This window comes from Psittacula echo (assembly GCF_963264785.1).
Source record: "Psittacula echo genome assembly, chromosome: 1".
Classification (NCBI taxonomy): domain Eukaryota; kingdom Metazoa; phylum Chordata; class Aves; order Psittaciformes; family Psittacidae; genus Psittacula; species Psittacula echo.
This window is the reverse complement of record NC_137735.1, coordinates 78,025,536-78,047,583: the sequence shown is the minus strand read 5'-3', so window position 1 is coordinate 78,047,583 and position 22,048 is coordinate 78,025,536. Positions and strand designations below refer to the sequence as shown.

The 22,048-nt window shown below is 49.1% G+C and overlaps 1 protein-coding gene across 1 annotated transcript; it reads left to right on the top strand.

Annotated features, from left to right (window-relative positions):
* Nucleotides 1–15,723: 15,723 nt before the first annotated feature.
* On the top strand, nucleotides 15,724–21,251 carry AREG (amphiregulin; the record flags this gene model as incomplete). The annotated part of the gene is made up of 5 exons (XM_080613849.1): nucleotides 15,724–15,766; nucleotides 15,896–16,078; nucleotides 18,585–18,768; nucleotides 19,219–19,377; nucleotides 21,164–21,251. The coding sequence occupies 5 exons, from the start codon at nucleotides 15,724–15,726 to the stop codon at nucleotides 21,249–21,251; spliced, it is 657 nt and encodes a 218-aa protein (XP_080469975.1).
* Nucleotides 21,252–22,048: the final 797 nt, after the last annotated feature.

The window sequence follows — 22,048 nt, the reverse complement described above, 5'->3', positions numbered from 1 at the left end:
ACTTCTCTCCCCAGCGGGGAGTGGACAAGGTGAGGAGGAGGAACATCTAGTTAAGCAAAACAAAGGTGTGATCTGAGGTGACCGACATCACACATGACAGATTGCTCTGGGAGAGCCCAGATGCTCCAGGCTGTTGCATGTGAGCTCTGGCAAGGCTCCGGCCTGGGATCACTCAGTGTTTAACATGCATCTGGGCAGTACAGACTTTTCCCTGATCTGCTGGTCCTTTGTGTCTCCTGCCTTCAGCATCGAGTTAGAAGGGGATCATTGGTCATTCCCAGTTAACTAGGTTAACCCTGTGTTACAGGGCCCTTATTAGCTGTTCTTCAGCTTTTCATTTCCTCTCTCCTTTTCCTGTAATGCAGTTGTCACACAGGAACCTGTTCTGCCAGGTAACTGGTGCCAGCTAATGGCAACCCCAGCCGTGGCCTCATGGCTAGCGCAGCCTTTCCTAGTTGGAAGTTGGGGCAAAAGTCAGTTCTTGGAGTCTCCTTCCATTCTTGCAGTGACCCAGTTAAGATACCTGCTGATACATCCTCATTTCACCCTCAGGCTGTCCCTGAACTGCTCTGGCTCATCCTTGTTCATTCTCCAGAACCTGGACTCCCTGGAAGGCTCAGGCCAGAGGCTCGCACTGAGTTCTTATTACTAGAGCGCCAGTGGCAGAAAGGCTTCAGACCCTCTACCTCTGCTCCTCTACCTGAGCATCCACATGAGCTCAAGATGCATTTTTCGGGTCCAGAGGCCTGTTGCTACACTTGCAGAAGTTTTAAATTGCAACAACTTGGCATTTATCATGCCTTTAGCTGTTTGGCTCAGGCAAATCTAAGAGTAATAGTCCACTTTCCAGCCTGTGCAGGATTTGTTTGGTTTGTCTTTCTGTCTTACCTTTTAGCTGACTGTCTTGATTTGGCTTGGGCTTTCTTCACCTAACCTATTGCTCATCTTACTCCCAGCCCATAGCAGCCCTTCCAGACCCGGTGTTTTCCTCCCTACTGCACATGATTGAGCAACTGAAAAGCCTGGGGCCACATACCAGCCTGCCACCTCAACAGCTTGAGCTGGCTGGATGTAGATTGCCAGTCCAGCAACCATGCAGCCAGGTCCCGAAGACACACCCCAAAGAACTTGTCTCGAAGACTGAACCTCCCTCATTCTTTCCATGTTTTCTGCTGCACCATGGTGCAGCCCTTCCACCCCTGCACCACAGTCACCTTGGGGAGACCCATTTGATACCAGAGCCATGAACACCTCCTCAGGGCCACCAGCTCACTGGGGCCACCAACTGCGCAGTTTTTCTGCCTGGGACTGTTTTGCTGGCAGCTGTTTGGAGGACTGAGCAATCACAGCTCCCATAAGCTGTAGTGATAGAATCACAGAATGGTTTCTGTTGGAAAGGACCTTAAGATCATCCAGTTCCAACCCCCTGCCATGGGCAGGGACGCCTCACACTAGACCATGTTGCCCAAGGCTCTGTCAAACCTGGCCTTGAACACTGCCAGGGATGGAGCATTCACCACTTCTTTGGGCAACCTGTGCCAGGGCCTCATCACCCTCATGATAAAGAACTTCCTCTTTATATCTAACCTGAACTTCCTTTGTTTCAGTTTGAACCCATCACCCCTTGTCCTATCTCTACAGTCCCTAATGAAGAGTCCCTCTCCAGCATCTTTGTAGGCCCCCTTCAGATACTGGAAGGCTGCTCTGAGGTCTCCATGCAGCCTTCTCTCCTCCAGAAGAACAGCCCCAACTTTCTCAGCCTGTCTTCATACAGGAGGTGCTCCAGCCGTGATCATCCCCGTGGCCTCCTCTGGACTTGCTCCAACAGTTCCATGTCCTTCTCTGTTGAGGACACCAGAATCTCAACCCTTTGTGAGTCATGTGTCCCCCCAGTAGGTTTCCTCAGGGTGCCTGAACCTGTTTACCCACAGCTGGCGGAAGCTTCCATGATGGTCTTTGGTTACATCATGGAGGCCGAGGATGTTTGGACAACTGGTCCAAGCCTGGGATGCATGGTCCAAGCCATGGTGCATCTGGCACCTCAGCTTGGGGCTGCTTGTGAGAAGGGCAGGTATGGAGCACAGGGAGGAGAGAGGCAGAGAAGACTCCATGGGCTGGAAAGACTTAGAAACCACACACTGCTTGTGAATCTGGGCTGGGCCCGTAGCAGTCATCCTTTGTGTTTATGGTGAAGAAAGGATGCATGGATGGATGTCTAGATGGATGCTTGAATGGAATGATGAGCAGATGTAAGGAGGGAAGAAAATGATGGATGGAAGGAAGGACAGACGGAAGGTGCTTCATCAGTGAATGTGGAAGTTTGGTCTTGCACAAATAGTCGTCATTATTTTAATAAAGCTGGTGCCAAACCTAAATGACTCTAACGTTCCCATTATAGAATTCCATCCTGTATGATTAAAAGCTTTCCCAGTAAACTGGGAGATTAAAAAAACTGGTCAAAAAATATTGAGATGTCTCCCTGGCCTACTCTGATAGATGCCGGTGTGATTCTTCTGACCCAGGCACCGGAGAGCATCAGCCTCTGGATAGGAAAGCCCAGGAGGAATTTAGAAGACACAATGCAGTAGTGAACAGGCACCAGCCTCAGCTAGGAAGCACCGTTTGTGGAGGTTTGTCAGCAGTCCCCAGTGGCCCCATGGGTCACTCTGTTGGGGTTTCTTGGAGTGGCTGGTGATGTCCTTCAATAAAACGGGGAGCTGAGGCAGTTTTACAGGCCCCACAAAGAGGAAGAGAAGCCAGTTTATCTGCTCTCCCAGAACTGCTGTCACTTAGACAGTAGAGGTGAGAAAACAGACATTCATTTCAGGATAGGAGACCAGCTGGTGAGAGATGGGCATACATCTTATAACAGTCTTCCAATACAGGAAGGGGGCCTGCAAGAAAGCTGGACAGGGGCTTTTTACAAGGGCAGATAGTGACAGGATGAGGAGAAATGGCTTTAAACTGACAGAGGAGAGACTGAGACGAGATCTTAGGCTGTTCTTCCCTGTGAGGGTGGTGAGGCCCTGGCACAGGTTGCCCAGTGAAGCTGTGGCTGCCCCATCCCTGGCAGTGTTCAAGGCCAGGTTGGACAGAGTCTTGGGTGACATGGTCTAGTGCGATGTGTCCCAATCCATGGCAGGGGTTGGAACTGGATGATTTTAAAGTCCTTTCCAATCGAAACTAGGCTGTGATTCTATAATTCTATGGTCTGGATTCATGCAACAGCAAGGAATAAGCCTTCAGGTCTGCTGAAAGTGGGGTGCTGGAAACCCAAAGGATTTTTCCTGGTGGAAAATACAGGTTCTGAAACAAACAAGTAATCTATTTGGGATTGTTTCTTCTCCTAATGTATCCACTTATTTACTTAGTTAGTTTTCCTTTCCACTGGGATAATTCGGGATAATTGAACTGGGATATTGCGTTTTAGTCAGCTCATCAGTAGTCAAAAGTGGGGTCTTTTTTACAATTCATCAAGTTGTTTAGCTCTGATGAGCTCAAATCAAGCAGAAAGCAAACTGTTCACCAGCCTCGTCGGTGTCCCCACGCCAGTTCTAGCATTGGTTTCATTCCCACCTAGTGGCCACCTCCAAGACTGCATCCTCACTTCCAGGGCCCCATTTCTTTGTGTGGGGCATCACCGGTGTCCCCTTGCCACGTCCTGCCATAGGGAGTTACCTTTGAAATCTCCCCTAGAAAAGTAGCATTTTGTTCTCGTCCTCAAATGCTGAGCTTATAAAAATGGATATTTTTGAATACATCAAAAATGAAGCGAAAATTAAGGCTTTCAACATTTCCTGAATGTAAAATTTGGAGCATTGCCAACGCCAATGTGATAAAAATAATGATGGCATTCCAGACGTCCCTGGTTTTGAAGAGAACTGGAAGCTGCAAAGCCGGACTTCCCAAAGGGGCAGCCACGTGCCTTTGGTCAGTTCTGAGCTGAAGTGCACGGCACCTCTAGAAGGTTCCCACCATTCTGTGAGCTGTCCTCAGAGGGATTACTCACTCCTGCAGGGCTCAATTTCCTCGTGTTTACCAGAAAAGCCTTCTTTTCTTTCCAAACCAAAGGCCAGCATCAGCTGTCCAAGAGCAGCGTGGCCACCCACAGTGTTTCGAGCACCTTGTCCCTCACAGCTGCAGTTACCCTGAGCCTCGGTGGAGGCTGGAAGTGATGCCAAGTTGTATGATGAATTTTCTTCACCCCACTGTTGCCCTTTCTGCAAATTCATCAACTTCAGAACAAGATGCTCAAGCTCATGGTCTGAGAATGCAAGAGTCACCGTGTCCTCACAGGCATTTGGCAGTGACCTCAGCCCTAATGCATTTAGCCCACCAGTGGACACCCAAGATGCTGAGGTCCCAGGACTTTTCACAAGGGCCTGTAGGAACAGGACAAGGGGGAATGGCTTTAAAGTAACAGGGAAGATTGAGATTAGACATTAGGCAGAAGCTCTTCCCTGTGAGGGTGGTGAGGCCCTGGCACAGGTTGCCCAGAGAAGCTGTGGCTGCCCCATCCCTGGCAGTGTTCAAGGCCAGGTTGGACGGGGCTTGGAGCAACCTGCTCTAGTGGAAGGTGTCCCTGCCCATGGCAGGGGGTTGGAACTGGATGAGCTTTAAGGTCCCTTCCAAGCCAAACCAGTCTGTGATTCTGTGCAGATCTCTGCCACAGCGGTCATTTGACTGTTATGGGTGGCAAGGAAATGGCACACGTGCAGTTTGTGGCTCTCCCAGCACGGGGTGTGGGCCTGTATCAGAGAAAGCTGTCCCTTGGACTCCCACCTCCTGACCGGTGAAGTGATGCTCTACCTGTCTCACGGTGATGCTTCGTGAGGGGGGCTGCCTTTCCCCCCCAGTGAAGGTCTGACTCCTGGGATCACCAGGAAGGGACAGCCAGTTAGGCAGTGCCACGGAGCACAGTGGTGGCAAGATGGGTATGTGGTACCTGATGACTTGGTGACAGGCAAAGTGTAGTAGTTGTGGCAGTTCAGGAGGGCCCCGAGTTGCCTTGGCTCCCCTCATTTCAGTTGTTTTTCACTTACCATCTTGCCTAATGTGTAATAACACCCGCAAAGTGAAGAATCTGGCATTTGTAGGGGTGAGAAGAATTGAGATGTGCCTTTAAATGTTCTTTATTTGCCACCACTCAGCTGATGTGGGGCGAAAATGGCTTTCTGGCTGCAATACTTATGACCTACATCATTCATGTTAAGATGATATGTCTTTAATTCCTAAAATAAGTGTAATCAAGTGTCATTGAATTTTCTCTTTTTAATTTTTACATTGAAACACTTTAGTTCCAGCCAACTTGAGCAAGTTGGGAATAACTTTCTGGAATGAAAAATGAATGCGATTGTTTCTTGTCGGCGAACCTGGTAAACCTTGACTAGAGATTTCAGAAGACATTGGGCAGGGGCAGAGAGGCACAGAACCAGTTACCAAAAGTTTGTATGTTAAAGGATGCCAGAGAGGGACTTTTCATCAGGGACTGCAGCAATAGGACAAGGGGTGATGGGTTTAAACTGGAAGAGGGAAAGCTCAGGTTAGATCTAAGGAAGAAGTTCTTTACTGTGAGGGTGGTGAGGCACTGGCACAGGTTGCCTGAAGAACTGGTAAATGCTCCATCCCTGGCAGTGTCCAAGGCCAGGTTGGACAGAGCCTTGAGCAATTGGTCTAGTGTGAGGCATTCCTGTCTTTGACAGGGGGGTTGGAACTGGATGATCTTAAGGTCCTTTCTAACCCAAAGCATTCTATGGTTCTATGTGAGCAGGACACCTGAATCCAGCTCAAAGCAGAGGCTGGGTTTCACTTCAGAGGGGCAGAGTGTGCCTCCATGCAGTCAGACCTGGGCGGACCCAAACACGCCAGGACGGTGTTGCAGCCTGCCAATGTAAACTGGTTGCTGTCCAAGGACTTCAAGAATAGGGGTTTTCCTACATGAGGGCAAACCTCCCTGCAGAAGGAAGTAAGACTGTGCCTAGGAAACCTCCTTTAGAGCATGAGCATGCAATCTTTATACAAACAAGACCTTACTCATGCAGTGTGTCCCCTGGGAAAGCACTGGCCCCACGCTCCAGGACCCACATGAGGACAAGGGGCACGAGGTGTGCTGCCTGCACACTGACCAATGGACATGTGTGACAGGCAAAGCTCAGCGACCCTACTTCAGCACACGCAAAGGAATTCCTTAACTTCCAGGACTGACTTATCACAGTAGCACCTTTTTATTTTGCCAAATATCCTGCTTATTTGTTTGCAGCCTGGCACAATTAAAGGCAGCTGACGTCAGGAGGGCATAGCACTTGTAGCCAAAAGCAGGCACTACCAGCAAACAATGGGATTTCCAAGGAAGCATAACAAACATGCCTGTGAAATAGAGTGTTCTGATGAACTTCTCTGCTTGCTCATGGCCTAGGAAAAAAATCCAAACCCAGAGTGCTCTACGTAATCATCGGTATGCGTAGAAAGGCTTGCCTGGGCTTTGTCTTAAGGAAACAATCTCGTTCTGGCAAAGGTGAGAAGAAAGGAGTTTCTAATTGCTGGAGGCTTCTCTTTGTGATTCATGGTTTCTTCACACACAAAATGACTTCAAATAGGTGAGGAAAATTCACCATCTGATGCACCGCCGATGGGAATGCACTAGGCAAGAACTCAGCTGTGGTAAGGCGGTACCATATGCCTTTTCCTCGTCCTGATGGAAGGGTGAATCACAAGGAAAACCATTCGCATCAGAGGAAGTTCTCATGTCAGATGATGGGACTTGAGCACCAGCAAGAGGAGAAATGAGCACGCAGTGACAAAGCAGCAGCCCCTCTCCCACACCATGAGCTGCATGTGTCTTTGTAAAGACGCTGAGACAAAAAAAGTATTCAGTTTGAATGGGAGACGACCCTTCTTGGTCATGGGGATCTCTGTGGGTTCCTGCAGGGGATGGATCCAGGCAGCTCACAGCATTTTCCTGCTGAGATGAAATCCTTTCACACAGGAGAACATCCACACTCTGTTCATCTGTATTTACCTGCTGAACTTGGGAACAGGGTTGAAAAAAACATTGTGCAAGGAAGGTTTTAAAGTTAAAGGGTAAGACTTTAGCTGCACTTCCGGGAAAAGATTCCTAAACAACCCTCAAATGTTCTTTATTACTCTGCTATTCTCGACACTGTTGGAAATAACACACAACCCAGAAGGAAAACATCAAGCTATTTCTGTCACGTTCCCTGTGCTTATGTAAGGCTGCAGTCTCTCCCAGTGTGCAGCACTATATTATTTCCTTACATGCTCTGTGCTTTCCAATGAGCTGTGGTGCACATCTCTAAGGTGACTTCATACCCCAACCACTAAGGTGAGGAAAGGGATACGGAACAAACTCAGTCAAACTACCCAATGTTGGCAGCTTTTGTTGTGCCAATGTGCTTCAGGTCAGTCAATGTGCTTCGTGGCTGAGATCCTCTTAGGAGATCATTAAAGGCAACCCACATTGTTCCTGCTCCATCTGTATGAGACCCTCTCAAGGATGTTTGTCTAGCCTTGTGACTGTAAAAGATTGTTCCTCCACTGTTAAAACTAGTTGTTGTATTTGCCCTGACCGCAGTACACAGTGTTCCTTAAAAAGAAGTCAGCATGTGATAATGTGCCTACAGAAGGGCACTTAATTGCAGTAAGCAAAAAAGTGATTGTTCAGAAGTTGCATGGATTGAAGAAAGCAGAAGATTGACTTTGGCCTCTTCAGGAACCTGCTTAGTAAGGTTCCATGGGATACAGCCCTAGAGGGCAGGGGGGCCCAAGACTCATGGTTGATATTCAAGGATCACCCACTGCAAGCTCAGGAGTGTTGCATCCCACCTAGAAGGAAGTGCAGCAGGAGGGCCAGGAGACCGCCTTGGATGGATAAGGAGCTGCTGAGGAAACTTAGAGGGAAAAAAGTGGCTTATAAAAGGTGGAAGCAGGGACAGGCAGCCTGGGAAGAATACAGGGATGTGTCTGGGAGGCCAGGGACCAGGTTAGGAAAGCTAAGGACCAGTTAGAATTAAACTTGGCTAGGGATGTTAAGGATAAAAGGAAGGGATTCTGTGGGTACATTGCAAATAAAAGACAGACTAAGGACAATGTGGGCCCTCTCCGGAAGATATCGGGAGAACTGGCTACCCTGGATTTGGAGAAGGCTGAGGCTCTTAATGACTTCTTTGCCTCAGTCTTCACTGGCAAAGTCTCTGACCGAACCACCCAAGTCTTGGAAGGCGAACGCAGGGACTGTGAGAATGAAGACCCTAGGCCCACTGTAGGAGAGGATCTGGTTTGAGACCATCTGAAAAACCTAAATGTACACAAATCCATGGGACCTGACGAAATCCATCTGCGGGTCCTGAAGGAGCTGGCGAATGAAGTTGCTAAGCCACTGGCCATCATATTTGAAAAATCATGGCAGTCAGGTGAAGTTCCCGATGACTGGAAAAAGGGAAATATAACCCTTATTTTCAAGGAGGGGAAAATGGATGACCCAGGGAACTACAGAGCAGTCAGTCTCACCTCTGTGCCTGGCAAAATCTTGGAGCAGATTCTCCTGGAAGGCATGCTAAGGCACATGAAAAACAACAAAGTGGCTGGTGACAGCCAGCATGGCTTCACTAAGGGGAAATCCTGCCTGACCAATCTGGTGGCCTTCTGTGATGGGGCTACAGAACTGATGGACAGGGGTAGAGCAGTTGATGTCGTCTACCTGGACTTGTACAAGGCGTTTGACATCCTTGTCTCTAAATTGAAGGGACATCAATTTGATGGGTGGACCACTCGGTGGATAAAGAACTGGCTGGATGGCCGCACGCAAAGAGTTGTGGTCAATGGCTCGATGTCCGACTGGAGACCGGTAATGAGTGGTGTCCCTCAGGGGTCGGTGTTGGGACCGGTCTTGTTCAACATCTTTGTTGGTGACATGGACAGTGGCATTGAGTGTGCCCTCAGCAAGTTTGCCCATGACACCAAGCTGTGTGGTTCGGTTGATATGCCGGACGGAAGGGATGCCATCCAGAGGGACCTTGACACGCTTGTGAGGTGGGCTGATGCCAACCTGATGAAGTTTAACCATGCCAAGTGCAAGGTCCTGCACCTGGGTTGGAGCAATCCCAGGCACGGCTACAGGTTGGGCAGAGAAGAGATTCAGAGCAGCCCTGCAGAGAAGGACTTGGGGGTGTTGGTCGATGAGAAAATGAACATGAGCCAGCTTCAGTGTGCACTCGCAGCCCAGAAAGCCAACTGTATCCTGGGCTGCATCAAGAGGAGTGTGACCAGCAGGTCAAAGGAGGTGATCCTGCCCCTCTACTCTGCTCTCCTGAGATCTCACTTGGAGTATTGTGTGCAGTTCTGGTGTCCTCAACATAAAAAGGACATGGAACTGTTGGGACAAGCCCAGAGGAGAGCCATGAGGATGATCAGGGGACTGGAGCACCTCCCGTATGGAGACAGGCTGAGAGAGTTGGGGCTGTTCAGCCTGGAGAAGAGAAGGCTGCGTGGAGACCTCAGAGCAGCCTTCCAGTATCTGAAGGGAGCCTACAGGGATGCTGGGGAGGGACTATTCATCAGGGACTGTAGTGACAGGACAAGGGGTAACAGGTTCAAACTTAAACAGGGGAAGTTTAGATTGGATATAAGGAAGAAATTCTTTACTGAGAGGGTGGTGAGGCACTGGAATGGGTTGCCCAGGGAGGTTGTGAATGCTCCATCCTTGGCGGTGTTCAAGGCCAGGTTGGACAGAGCCTTGGGTGACATGGTTTAGTGTGAGGTGTCCCTGCCCATGGCAGGGGGGTTGGAACTAGATGATCTTAAGGTCCTTTCCAACCCTAACTATTATGATTCTATGATTCCTAGGTAACGTTCCAGGAGTTAGAGGTAACCATGCTTTAACTTTTAATATCACCATGCAGTGGCATTTTGGTTTGTGGAGGATTTTTCAGTATGAAGAGTTCAGCTCTGGCTCTTTTCCAGCTCAATTTCTAAGACACCAGAGGGGAAAAAGCCTATGTTTTCCGAACTATAGGCATCATTTTTGCAACAGCCACACTGTGCACATAAATGACAGACATTCACAAAGTTGAGTGTGTTCTGTGATTGAGCTGGGGAGCACCAGAACTTAAAGAACTGCAGTCATGCAGCTTTTGCCACCCTGGACACAGCTCCACATTTAAACAGTTTCTTCTCTTCTTTTCAGAATGAATATTTCTGGAGCACTTGGAGGGTGATCCAGTAGCTGCACACACCTTTGGAAAGTGATGAGTTGCTGTTCTCCTCTGGGCTGCAATCCTGGAAATGTGATAAAGAGAGTGTTCTGAAGATTTTGCCCATCTACCAACGATGTGGTACACTGAATAGATAAAATAATGTGCAGTGCAGGTGGAACACTAGCATATTGTCTGGTGGAAGGTGTCCCTGCCCATGGCAGGGGGTTGGAACTGGATGACCTTTAATGTCCCTTCCCAAACCATCCTGTGATTCTACATTGAAGGTAGAGGGCCACAGTACTACTGTTGCTGGACATACCAGTGGCACTGACTACAACAGCTGAGCTCTGGCTTCAGTTTCTTTAGGGATTCCTAAGGCACTTACCCCTTCCTGCCTCATGGGACCAGGCAAGCATTGCCTGAAGAAATGGAAACAAGGGCAGGAATTCCCAGTGCTCTCCAGCATGGCAGGATGTAGTATTGGAGAAGGAGATTGTTAGCTAAGGGACAGCTCCCCATTCTAGTGTAAATCCAGCATTGCTTCACCCTACACTTGTCTACAGGCCCTTGTGATTACTTCTGGGGTCAGGATCTGCCCCTGAGCAAATTGAGCCATTGCACAAAAAGGAGTGGGTGAGAGCTGGAGGATGTGTTTGGTCAAAAGAGAGCTGCTCAGTGCACGCTGTGGGGGAAACAGGAGTTGAAGCCCAGGGCAGCATGTTAACAGCAGACAGCTTCCCAGAAAAACTCCTAGCACAGGGCAGGACTGCTGCCCTGGACAGGCTTGCAACACATTCCCCACCACCAAAGCAGAAGTGAGCCTGGTATGTCCTGCTAAGCTGTACCTAGTGCCAAGGAGCAGGCAACAGCAGGAACAAATCATCAGCCCTTGTTCCCCATTACCTGGCATCAAAAGCCTGTGGAAAGCAAGTATAAAATCCCACTGCTGCCATGCAGAACTCCTTAGCACCACGGCATGTTTCAGCAGATTCAGCAGGGATGCTCACTGTTGCTGGAGTTTATTCTGGATGACACTAGATTTTCAGGGGGGACTATTTTTCATTTGTATTGGGATAAATGAGAGAAAAATCTAGATCTTGTCATCATGGGGGGCAGCAGATTCTGTCCTTTTGGTTTTCTCTTTAGACATGATCTGGAAGAGGTTGCTGAGAGATTTCCAGTAGGGATGCACAGCCTTCTGAATACCTGTGTACCTTGGAGGTCAGCAAAATCTGTACAGATTTCCACAAAGACATCGTCCAGGCCCTTCCCCTTCTCCTTAACACCCCGGCCACACATCTACATCCTCTTTATTACAGCAATCCCTATTTACATCAGCGGGGACCAGAGTCACACGTCTTGCTTCAAAGCTGCCTTCCTGCCTGTAAATTTGCTGCTGATAGCAGAAGATCCTGGTGTCTGTAGATCACAAGTGAAGTGAAAGTCTGGTGAGCTCCCAGCCAGACACCGCTCCAGCTTGAGTCACTGCCCTCTTCCCAGCCGGATGGATGAGAAAGTATAACTCATGTTCAAACACCCAGGTCAGCTGCATCTGCCCTGGCAAAACAAACAGTTGATGTCAGTGAAGAAAATGAATGGGCAGGTATTTCAGATGCTTCCTTTCTCTTCACGCATTTCTCGAGGGGTTTATCAAAAGTAAAGAGTGTGAATAACAAGATATCAGTTGGCATTCGGACTCCTGTAGAAGGCACGATGCCCAAGCATGCTCTGCCATGGCCAGGCAGCCGTCAGCATGGATGTCACTTCACTCTTGTGAGTCCCTGCCCACTTGCCAGGAAGAAACGGGCTGAGTGCTGGCCACCTCATCCACGTGACAGCAGGGTGGTTTTCACCCTGGTCCCCAGGGTCAGAGCAGAAGGAAACAAAATTCAAATCCTTTGCCAATGCAGGGGGTCCTGGCACAATCCAGAGCTGACAACGAGCAGTTTCACGTTCTGGGCACATCCTTCCCATTTAGTCATCTCCAGGTGACAGGGCACAGGCCGTGAGGGGGACAGAAGGTCCCAGGAGCTGTCAAGAGATAGGAGAAAGCATATTAATGTCAAGTAAGAAAAACTTGCTGGGATTCAGCACCAAGTGGGAGACGCTGAAGAGCTGCCTTAGGACACCAGGTCCTTCCCAGGGTGGCCGTGTGGCCTCAGGGCTGCAGTAGCCAGGCGATGGGCTTCTCCACAGCAGGAAACACAGCCACAGTTGTCATCCCTGGGGCGTTTTCTGGAGGTGAGCCTGGGAGAAGAGAGGCAGACCAGTAGAGAGAAACCTCCCCTCTGAAATGGGTGACATTCTACAGACATGGACAGAGACCAGAGGAGAAGAAGTTGGCACCAATGCTACTTGTGCTGGGTGTTGTCAGGCGCTCTTGGAGTCAGGCTACACTGAAGGCTTTCAGGGCTAGCAAAAAGATGGTCAAGGCACAGGACTGGCTCCCGAGGTGTTCATTTCCACCAGCAAGAACAGGGCAGTGTACCACCAGTCCACCTCCTCCCACTGCACCACTGGCCCATGGAAAACAAGGTCTGGCTCAGGGCAGACACCCAGGAAAGACTCTGGCTTTGCTCCTGCGTGCAGCTCCCTGCACAGTTCCTAAGGTGCACCTTAAGGGGCTCGCCAGCCTTTGGGGAAGCTCCCTGGCTCTGGGACCCACACGATGGAACAGCCAGAGCAACAGCCTGCTGGAAAACCCCAGAAGCGGTGGCTCAGTAGGTGGCACTCTGCATCCACGGGGAGCCAATACCTTCCCAAAGGTGAGCCCTGCCCTTGCCGGCCCAGCAACCTGCCCCACTGGCCCCAGTGAGTCCTGCAGCCCTCCTGGAGGCAGAGTCCCGGTGTACTTCCAGCCCTGGAAGAAGGCCATGGCTCAGCTTAGTGCCTCCTCCCAAGAGCACGCAGCAGACCTGGGACTTGCAGTGGGATCCTGCTCTGAATATCCCAAACCATGTGGCCTTGAGAGGGTGTCCTCACAGAGAAGCAGCCAAGGAGGGCTTTGCCTGGATGCCGCCATTTGGGAAGAGATCCCCTGATGTCCCTCTTGAATCTCTCTGTGCGCAACTGCTGGCCACCACCACCTCGCTGCATCTTCTGCATGTCGAGGAGCAGTGCTGGTTGATGCCAGGCTGCCCCTTCTTCAAGGAAGCAGGAGCAGCAGGACGAAGTTGACAAGATGCACGACAACTTTGAAGCATGGAGTCAAATTCCTCTGTGCTGCTGCAGAGCAGTGGGACAGGAGCCATCAGCTGGAGACTGGAGGAGAGAGGGAATGTGGTGAGTCAGACGCTGGATACGCTGTGTTTGGTCTCCAAACAGCGCAGGTAACATGGGCAATTGCACTCGGGTCATTCAACCTTTCCCCTGCTAAGCTTCTCCTTCCAGTTGCTTAGCGCTTTGCCAAGCGGGGCTGGAACTGTCAGTGTGCAGTATATTCCTTGGATCAAGCTTAAAAACCATTATTTAAAATGTTAAACCTGGGAGAAATACTTCATTTTAACAGTGGAAAAAAAAAATCAGGAAGGAGCTGGCGGTGCCTGGCTGAGGAAACAGATGGGGGGAAGGAAAGTTCCCAGGTTACAAACCTCCTTTTGGCTGTTCTCACACAACCAACTCCACGTTGCGGTAGAAGAGACCCCAGAGTCTCTGCCCTTGGAGACACTCCACCTACACACAATCAGTCTCTGCTAGTGACAGGCCTAGGGACTTATGGAGGTCTCATGGGAAAGGAACACTGGTCTGAGGGAGAAGGAAGGATCATGTGGAATCCTGAGCTGTCCCCAAATGATGATCAAGCTGTAGAGAGGAGCTGCTCAGCACCTGCAGCTGGACTGAGGAGAATTTGTCTTCTCTCTGTCGTAGACACTATGAGGAAAGGGGTGGGAAATGAAGGGAAACACAGCGTTAAAAAAATTGAAAACAACAGTAAATGACAACCAGTTTTAACAGCAGTTCACACAAAGGGGCTGACAGGGGTTGAGAGGCTGGCTGCGGAAGGATAATGTCCCAGCCATTCATTCAGCAATTTCTTTTCAGAGCCTTTGGGGACCACTTCTTGGGCATGGTGTGACCTGGCAAAGAGGACACCAGGAGCCCAGTATCCTCCTTTGGCATGTGTGGAAGAGGCAAGACGGTTTAATGACAGAACAGCTTGGATCCCAGCAAGGCTCCTCAAGTCCCTGAGCTGTGAGTAGTGGTCTATACACAGAGCCCCCTTTTCCCAACACTGGGCAGCATTGCAACCCACTGCCACGGGGGTAGCAGAGGGGCACTGATCCTTTTGTCCTCACCCCCCCCAAAGGGCTTTCCTACAACCCGCTGCCCCAGTGTTTCCCCCCTTAAAGCAGGTCTACTCCACGCTTTCCCACACAAAGCCCAGGAGAGGCACCTGTGGTCAGACACCGTTTGCTAAGGGCTTCTGCTGCAGCAACAGTGAGCCCAAGTGCCCCAGGGAGCACATACGCAGGTCGAAAGGGATGATCCTGTCCCTCTACTCTGCTCTTGTGAGACCCCATTTGGAGCACTGTGTGCAATTCTGGTGTCCTCAGCATAAGAAGGACATGGAGCTGTTGGAGCAAGTCCAAGGAGTCCACAAGGATGATCAGGGGCTGAAGCACCTCCCATACAATGATAGGCTGAGAAAGTTGGGGCTGTTCAGCCTGGAGAAGAGAAGCTGCATGGAGACCTCATAGCAGCCTTCCAGTATCTGAAAGGGGCTTACAAAGATGCCAGACAGGGACTCTTCATCAGGGTCTGGAGCAACAGGACAAGGGGTGATGGGTTTAAATTTAAACAGGGGAAGTTCAGGTTAGATATAAGGAAGAAGTTCTTTACTGTGAGGGTGGTGAGGCACTGGCACATGTTGCCCAAAGAAGTGATGAACGCTCCATCCCTGGCAGTGTTCAAGGCCAGGCTGCACAGAGCCTTGGGCAACAAGGGTCTAGTGTGAGGCGTCCCTGCCCATGGCAGGGGGTTGGAACTGAATTATCCTAAGGTCCTTTACAAGCCAAACCATTCTGTGATTCTGTGATTTCCCCCACCCAGCCGCCTGCCCACCCTTGTCTACACTCGTTACTCAGCTGTTACTCATGCGCCGCTCAAGCAAAGCCAGATATCAAGACCCATCACCAGATTTATTACAGAGAACAATCTCTGCCCTTTCTCTCCCGTTCCTCCCGGAGGAGCGGCGCACAGCAAAGAGAAACCCGACGACCCGGGTGTGCCAGGAGTTCTCCCCGCCATGACGGAACGGAATGGGATGTGACGGGACGTACCGTAGCCCGCCACGCTGCGAACAGCGCCAGGTGCGCATGCACCACCCTCACCTGCCGCCCCGCCCCGCCCCTGCTGACGTCGCTCACGTCCCGGCGCGCGAGCGGCCGCCGCCTATAAAGCGGGCGGCGGCGGCGGGTCGCTCCTTATGGAGCGCTGTGCACTGCTGTTGCTGTTGACCGGTCCGCCGTGACACCACCCGCCTCTCCACCGCCGCCCGCCCCGGGAATCGCCGATGCGCGCAGTGGCGGTGATCGTCGCGCTGGCCGTGCTGGCAGGTGCGTGAGGGGAGGGAGGGGAGCGGCTGAGGGGTCGCGCCGCGGTTGGGGCCGTTGAAGGTGGGATGAAGGGAGAGATGTCGCCTGCCGCCTTGCCCCCCTGCCTACGGCGCCATTTCCCCCTCACAGCCTGCCGGCCTGTCGCTGGGTCTTCGCCCAACGCCACCGACCCGGAGCGGCTCGGGGGTCCTGGACAAAGGGAGCCTGAAACCCGCGAGGGTGAGACCATGGCTGATCCCGACTACGAGGAGGATGAGGAGTACGAAGAGGCGCTGCCCGTCCATCAGTACATCGTGGACGACTTGATCCGAGGTGAGGGGGACGCGGCCAGGGGCGAGGTGGGCTCGGCAGCGCCGGGCTGAGCTGCTATCTGTGACCGCCGGCTTGTTTCTGGCTTACCTGCCTTGTAAGGCTGCTGCTGCACTTAGCTCGTAGAGTACGGAGCAAAAGCGTGCTTCTGCTTGGAACTTGCATTCAGAATAAGCTGTCAGGGATGAAAACTTAGCGTGAGTGCCACAAGGGTGTGTGGAAGCTGCAGGTTAGCTGATTGCCAACTGTGCTGCTGCTCTCTTGATAAACCTGGCAAGAGGGCTGAGATGGGGTAGCTACCACCTACTTAGCATGGAAGCATCAGTTGAGTTTGTAAGTGCTGTTTAGCCTTAAAAGTGAAATTTATATCAGAATGTCTCTCTAGCTCCAAGGACTTTTTTTGTGTGTGTGTTGTCTCATGATGGAGTTGACTAAAATTTCCTGGGAAGCAAACACTTAAACCTCTTAAGTGGCTGTAGGAAAGCTTGTTAAGTGCCTTTCAGGCAATACTTCATTGTTAATAGCTATTGTGTGAATTTATTGGGATTTTTGCACTTATTAAGCTCTGAGGAGATATTAATAACCTGCCTGACTATGGAGATGAGAGGATTTTTTTTTTTTTTGTTCTGCCTGAACTGCAATTGTAATACAAGCTGGGTACTTACAAGTGATTTGAACCTCAGTAGGAGTTAGTAGGCAGGTGCTTTTGCTCTCTAGGGTGGACCTGGCTGAAATGTTTCCATTGGAAACACCCTGAGACTAGGTGAAGGGAGTCCAGATGCTCAGTCTAGGGACTTAGTGGATCCTTGCTGAAACTTTTCATGAGTTGAAGACCTCCAGGGTAAACAGGAATGTCAGAGCTATTGAGCAGTTTGGCCTGTAAAACTACTGGCTCGGTGACTTAAGCATTGTATAACTGCGCAGAAACTAGACTTGTTACCAAAGGTGGTTGATTTGTAGACCAGCTCTTCTACTTGGCATGAGGTTTATCTGTGGAGCCTTCCAGCTGTTATGATTCAACTGTGGGTGGCTTTCCTGCCTGTCCAGCTTGCAGACATGGACATGGAGATCAAACCGACAAGCTGAGCCTTGAAGAAATAAAAATGGAAGCAGCCTCAATTATTGGAGTGGGAGCCTAAATATCAAGTCAAACTGGACAGAACAGGGGCCTCAGCTGTCAGGAGTGAGCTCACACTTCTAGGACAGGAAACCTTACTGCAGGAACAGTGTCCTCATTTACATATTAATATAACTTATACCATTTGAATCAGACTTCTAGTTGCTGAAGGCATTTTTGCTTTTAAGTAACTTCAAGCCAGGCTTGTTAATCTAGAAGTTAAAATGATCAGATGTCTAGACAACAGTGAGCTACACCTCATTTCTTTGTGCAGGCTCTCTTCACTAGAAATACAGGGTTATGAACTAGTTGGATCCAGTTGTATCCTATTGTGGTGGTTGCCTGTGTAGTGCTCTGGGTAAAATACTGTACTACAGAAAATATTTTCAGTAGGTTTGCAGAGCACAGTAGAGCAAATTAAGGGTTGTAAATGGCTCTAAATGGTTCTTAAGACCTATTCAGTCTCACCTGGTTAACTGTTACTCCTCAATAACATCGTGTTGCTTTATGGCTATCAGTGAAGGGATTGTTTCTCCAGAGAACCAGTGTTTTACCTCCTTGCTCTGAGACAATGCTATTGGGCTTTGCTACATGGAGCAGCTAAGCCCCTTAGTCAGTGTCTGGCTTTAGCCTGTTCTCTCCAGCAAAAGGAAAATGATTGCTCTTGCTTAAATCCAAAGGCTACTAAGTCACCAGCATTTTGAAACCACATGCTCATAGAGGTTTGTCTTAATTGAGATAATGAGGGGCAACAGTAAGCGGGAGAACAAATAGCCTGACTCTTGTGAACTATCCTGCCTTCACTCCTTCAGTGCATGCTGTATCTCTGAAAGCAGGAGAACTGGAAATAAACTATCTTCTGCTGAAGACAGTGCTGTAGGTTATTTGGGAGAAACAAGTATGCCAACTGGGATAGCAAGCTGTCTTGCCTCTGCAAATGCCCAGGATGATATAGTAATTTATAACTCCTTTCATCACCGATGCAAATGGAGGGTTTAGAGCAATGGAGGCTGTTAGCCTTGTATCTGGGTTGATATGAAACTAGTGGATGACTTGGTGTTCTTTACAAGCCTTTGCTTGAACCTGTACAATTTCACTCAAGTATCTTATGCCTTTAAGTCTGCTGCTCTTCATCTTTAGTGGCTTCTGGCTGCTTTTGGTCTACATTGCACAGGACTTAATGGTGGCAGTGTTGTGCTTCATGAGCTTAAGTTAGCTGCTTTTCTCCTGGATGTGAAATGCCCTACTGCATGCTCACCTGCATCCTGATGACCTGCTTCCTGATGACAGGTTGTCCTGCAGTGACCATCTCTCTACCTCCCACCAAATTCTGTAATACACTTTGCACACAATCTGGCATTCCCATACTGAGTGATGTTGTCCTTTTTTCAGTTGAACCAGTGGTTAAGCCCAAGCCAACAAAGAGGGGGGGTGAGAAGAATGCTGGCAAATCAAGAAGGAAGAAAAACAGAGGGAAAAACAAGAAGAAAGGGACTCCTTGTGAAATGGAATACAAAAACTTTTGCATCCATGGTGAATGCATTTACCTAGAACATCTGCAGACGGTTACCTGCAAGTAAGTTACTTGTACCTTGTGAGTTAGGCGTGATTGGCATGAGCTGGTAGCGTATGAGGGCTCAGAGGCAAAATCGGTGTCAACTTAGCATGGATCCATCTCCTGCCATATTTTGACTGAAAATCTTTCTGCCATGTAAATTAAGTGATGATGGAATCTGAGATGCATAACAAGCCACTGAACTCATCAGTTGGTCATAAACTCAAACCGAAAGAATGAAAAGGCGTGTCTTCCTGGAACATCACGCCCAAACTAATCTTGACTTGTTGAAATGCTGACAAACCTTGTGCTAGCCCAGTGACTGCATTTCATGAACATGCTCTGAAGCGAGCATCTTGAGATTCATGGGAAACTCTGAAGATGGATAAGTCAGGTTTGAATGTGTGTGGGTGTCCTTGGCTCCAGGCAGCACTGGAGCTGATAAGCACTTGTATTAATGTTTGCTTGCAGGTGTCATCAGGATTTTTTTGGTGAGCGCTGTGGTGAACAGTTCATGAAGACTCAACGGAAGAATGATGTGGCAGACTACTCGAAGACTGTATTGGTAGTGGTAGCTGTCCTGCTGTCAAGCATCAGCTTCATTACTGTACTTATCATTGTGATAGTGCAGTAAGTATATATATATATGTATACACACACTGTTTATCTGCCTAGCTTAAGTGTGAGCAGGATTTGTGTCTGATAGCCTTGAAATGCATATGGCTCATCTGAATATACCTGTGTGGAAGGCATCCAAAAGGGCTGAGTTCTTATCCTGGCTTGGATGGGTGTTGAGGGTAGAAGCAAGGTCTGAGAAGCTAATAAGTGACTGTGTTCACTTACTCTCTTGCTGTTGGCTGTGGGCAGCTTGTGACCCTTGATTTTTTTTCAGACCAGAGCCTTTCTGCTCTTGATACAACTGGAATAGCTACAGTGCTGCAGAACATAAGCAGGAAGTGTAGGAGGAGGATTGCTTATGCTGACACAACAGTGCCTTCCCTAATCCTTGTGGAGAAGCCTGCAAGACAGCAGTGCTTTCCCTAATCCTGGTGGAAAAGCCAGCAAGCAGTAGTGTAACAGCCTCATGTATGGCTGCTATTCAGCAGCTGGGTGCACATCTGGGGGAAGGAAATGGTGCTCCAACTGTGCATTTATTTACAGAGGTTGCCAGGTTAAAATACTTAAACTGAGGGGAAGTGAGTGGGGAAACAAATGCTGTTGGTCCCAAATACTGTACTGCTTGCTGTTAAGATGGAGGGAACAGCCATTTCAGCCTAAGCAACTGTTGACAGTTGTGTGGCGGGTAATGGGAATCTGGGGTCCTGTTGTGAATAAATTAAAAGGCTTCTCTGGGTGCAAGTTTCTAGCCATACATTAAATTCTTCTTTGCACCTGCCAAAAAGCAGTACACAGCAGCTTGTGCCTGCCTGTGCCTTTGCTTCTTGCTGGTGTGTTCAGGAACTAGTGCTGAGGTTAGGTAGCATAGGAAGCCTGACTCCAGTGTTTCCAGACTACTGGAGCAGTGCGCCAGTTCTAACACTGCAGCTCCACCATGGTAGAGTTTGGGTCACTGTAGGTGAAACTCAAAAGTTGAGCCTAATTTTAGATCTTGATGAAGTACATCAGCTGGATGAGGTATGTGCTGTGCCCTTTCTTTGCAGTTCAGCAAACAATGTGTGCATTTGTCATTTTGCTGTTGCTTTGTGGTTAGATCTGAACTTGAGGAATGCTGGGATGAGCACTTGTTCTCTGAACACTGCCTCATTTCTTGCTGCTAGGAGAGATAACCAGTTCTGTAGTGCTGTAAGAGCAAATCATCTTTGTTAGTTTCTGGAGTTCCATGGAGTAGGATTGTATTTATTTTGTGTTCTGAACCCTCACAAGCCTGAGGCATGCAGATCATTAATCTGTACCTTTGTCCAGAGAAGCTAGATGGTCTGTTTGGGGCAGTCATTACAAAAGGCTGGAGAAATTGGGAGAAAAAGAAAATTACTAAGCAGCTGCACTTATGATGCACTCAAGAGTCACATCAAGGGGGATAGGGACTTGAGAAATTTGAAGTCCACAGTGCTCGGCTGTGGGGAGGAGGAAGGCAGTCTGGTCTCTGCAAGCATTCACTAAAGCCACCAGGAAATCTGTCTCCCAGAAAGCCGCCTGGTCCTTTGCTCAGTTGCGACAATAAACCCTCTTCATCTTGCTGCCTGATTGGGCTGAAGCTGAGAAGCTCTGGCTCTGTGCAGCAAAACTGCCAGTGCTGAACTCAGGCCCCTTGATTTTATGGTCAGGTATTGCTTGATGCTGGATGTTTAAAAACTGGCTTGCTTGGAGTTGCTTGACGATCCAAAGGACATGAGTGTAAATGCTGCAGGTGTATGTCAGTGTTCAAAATGACCTCTAACATGCCACAATTCCACAGGGTCAGGAAAAAGTGTCCTCAGTATGAAGAGAAAGAAGAAAGGAAAAAACTTCGACAGGAAAACAGAAATGGTCACGTTGGTGTGTAAATGAGGAAAGAACAGGTATGAAAGCTGACTTGAAACACCTTTCTGTCCTTCCAGGCTTGGAGTTCCCTGTGTGAGCGTTGCTTGCATGCTTGGCAAAGCTCCTGTTAGCTTTTAATGCTTGAACTGCCTTGAAACATGTAGGTTACATGTGAATGACTGGCTCAATTTGCTGGTTTCCCAAAACCACCTGAGTTGTGCAAGTTCAACAGCTCTGTTAACTTTCTGGCTGCTGCCTTAAAGAAAAAAATGAGGATAGGAAGCTGTACTGACATCAGTGGACTTGGGGAAGGAAAAAAAAACCCCTAATATCTGAACAGACAGGAGTAGTGCAAGAAGCCATGGTAGACTACCATCATGGAAGATGGTGCAGCAGCCAAGTGAATCATTGCCTCATGTAAGAGGAGTACTGAACATTTTAACCCCTTCTCTGCAAGGCATCAGGAGGTTTGTGGAGCTTGGAGGCTACAGATCAAGACAAAGCTTCTAATTCTACAACCACCATAGATAGCCTCTCAGTCAAGTTTCATACTGTTGTACTGTTTTTCAACTTTCACACTGTTTTTCAACTGAGTGCTAAAGCTCCTTGGCCCAGGTGAATCACTTCTGGGAGAGATCTAGTGGATTTCAATGAGCAAGCAAGTTGGTCTCCTCTGAGCAAAAGTGTACCCAACAGCAGATTCCAGGAACCTTATTAAATAGGAGTTGTATTAGAAGTTGAAGGAGGAAGCTGTAAAGAATAGCCTTGAGAAGTTCTGGCAGAGCTCAGAAGTTTTTCTTTGCTGCATGTCAGCTACAAA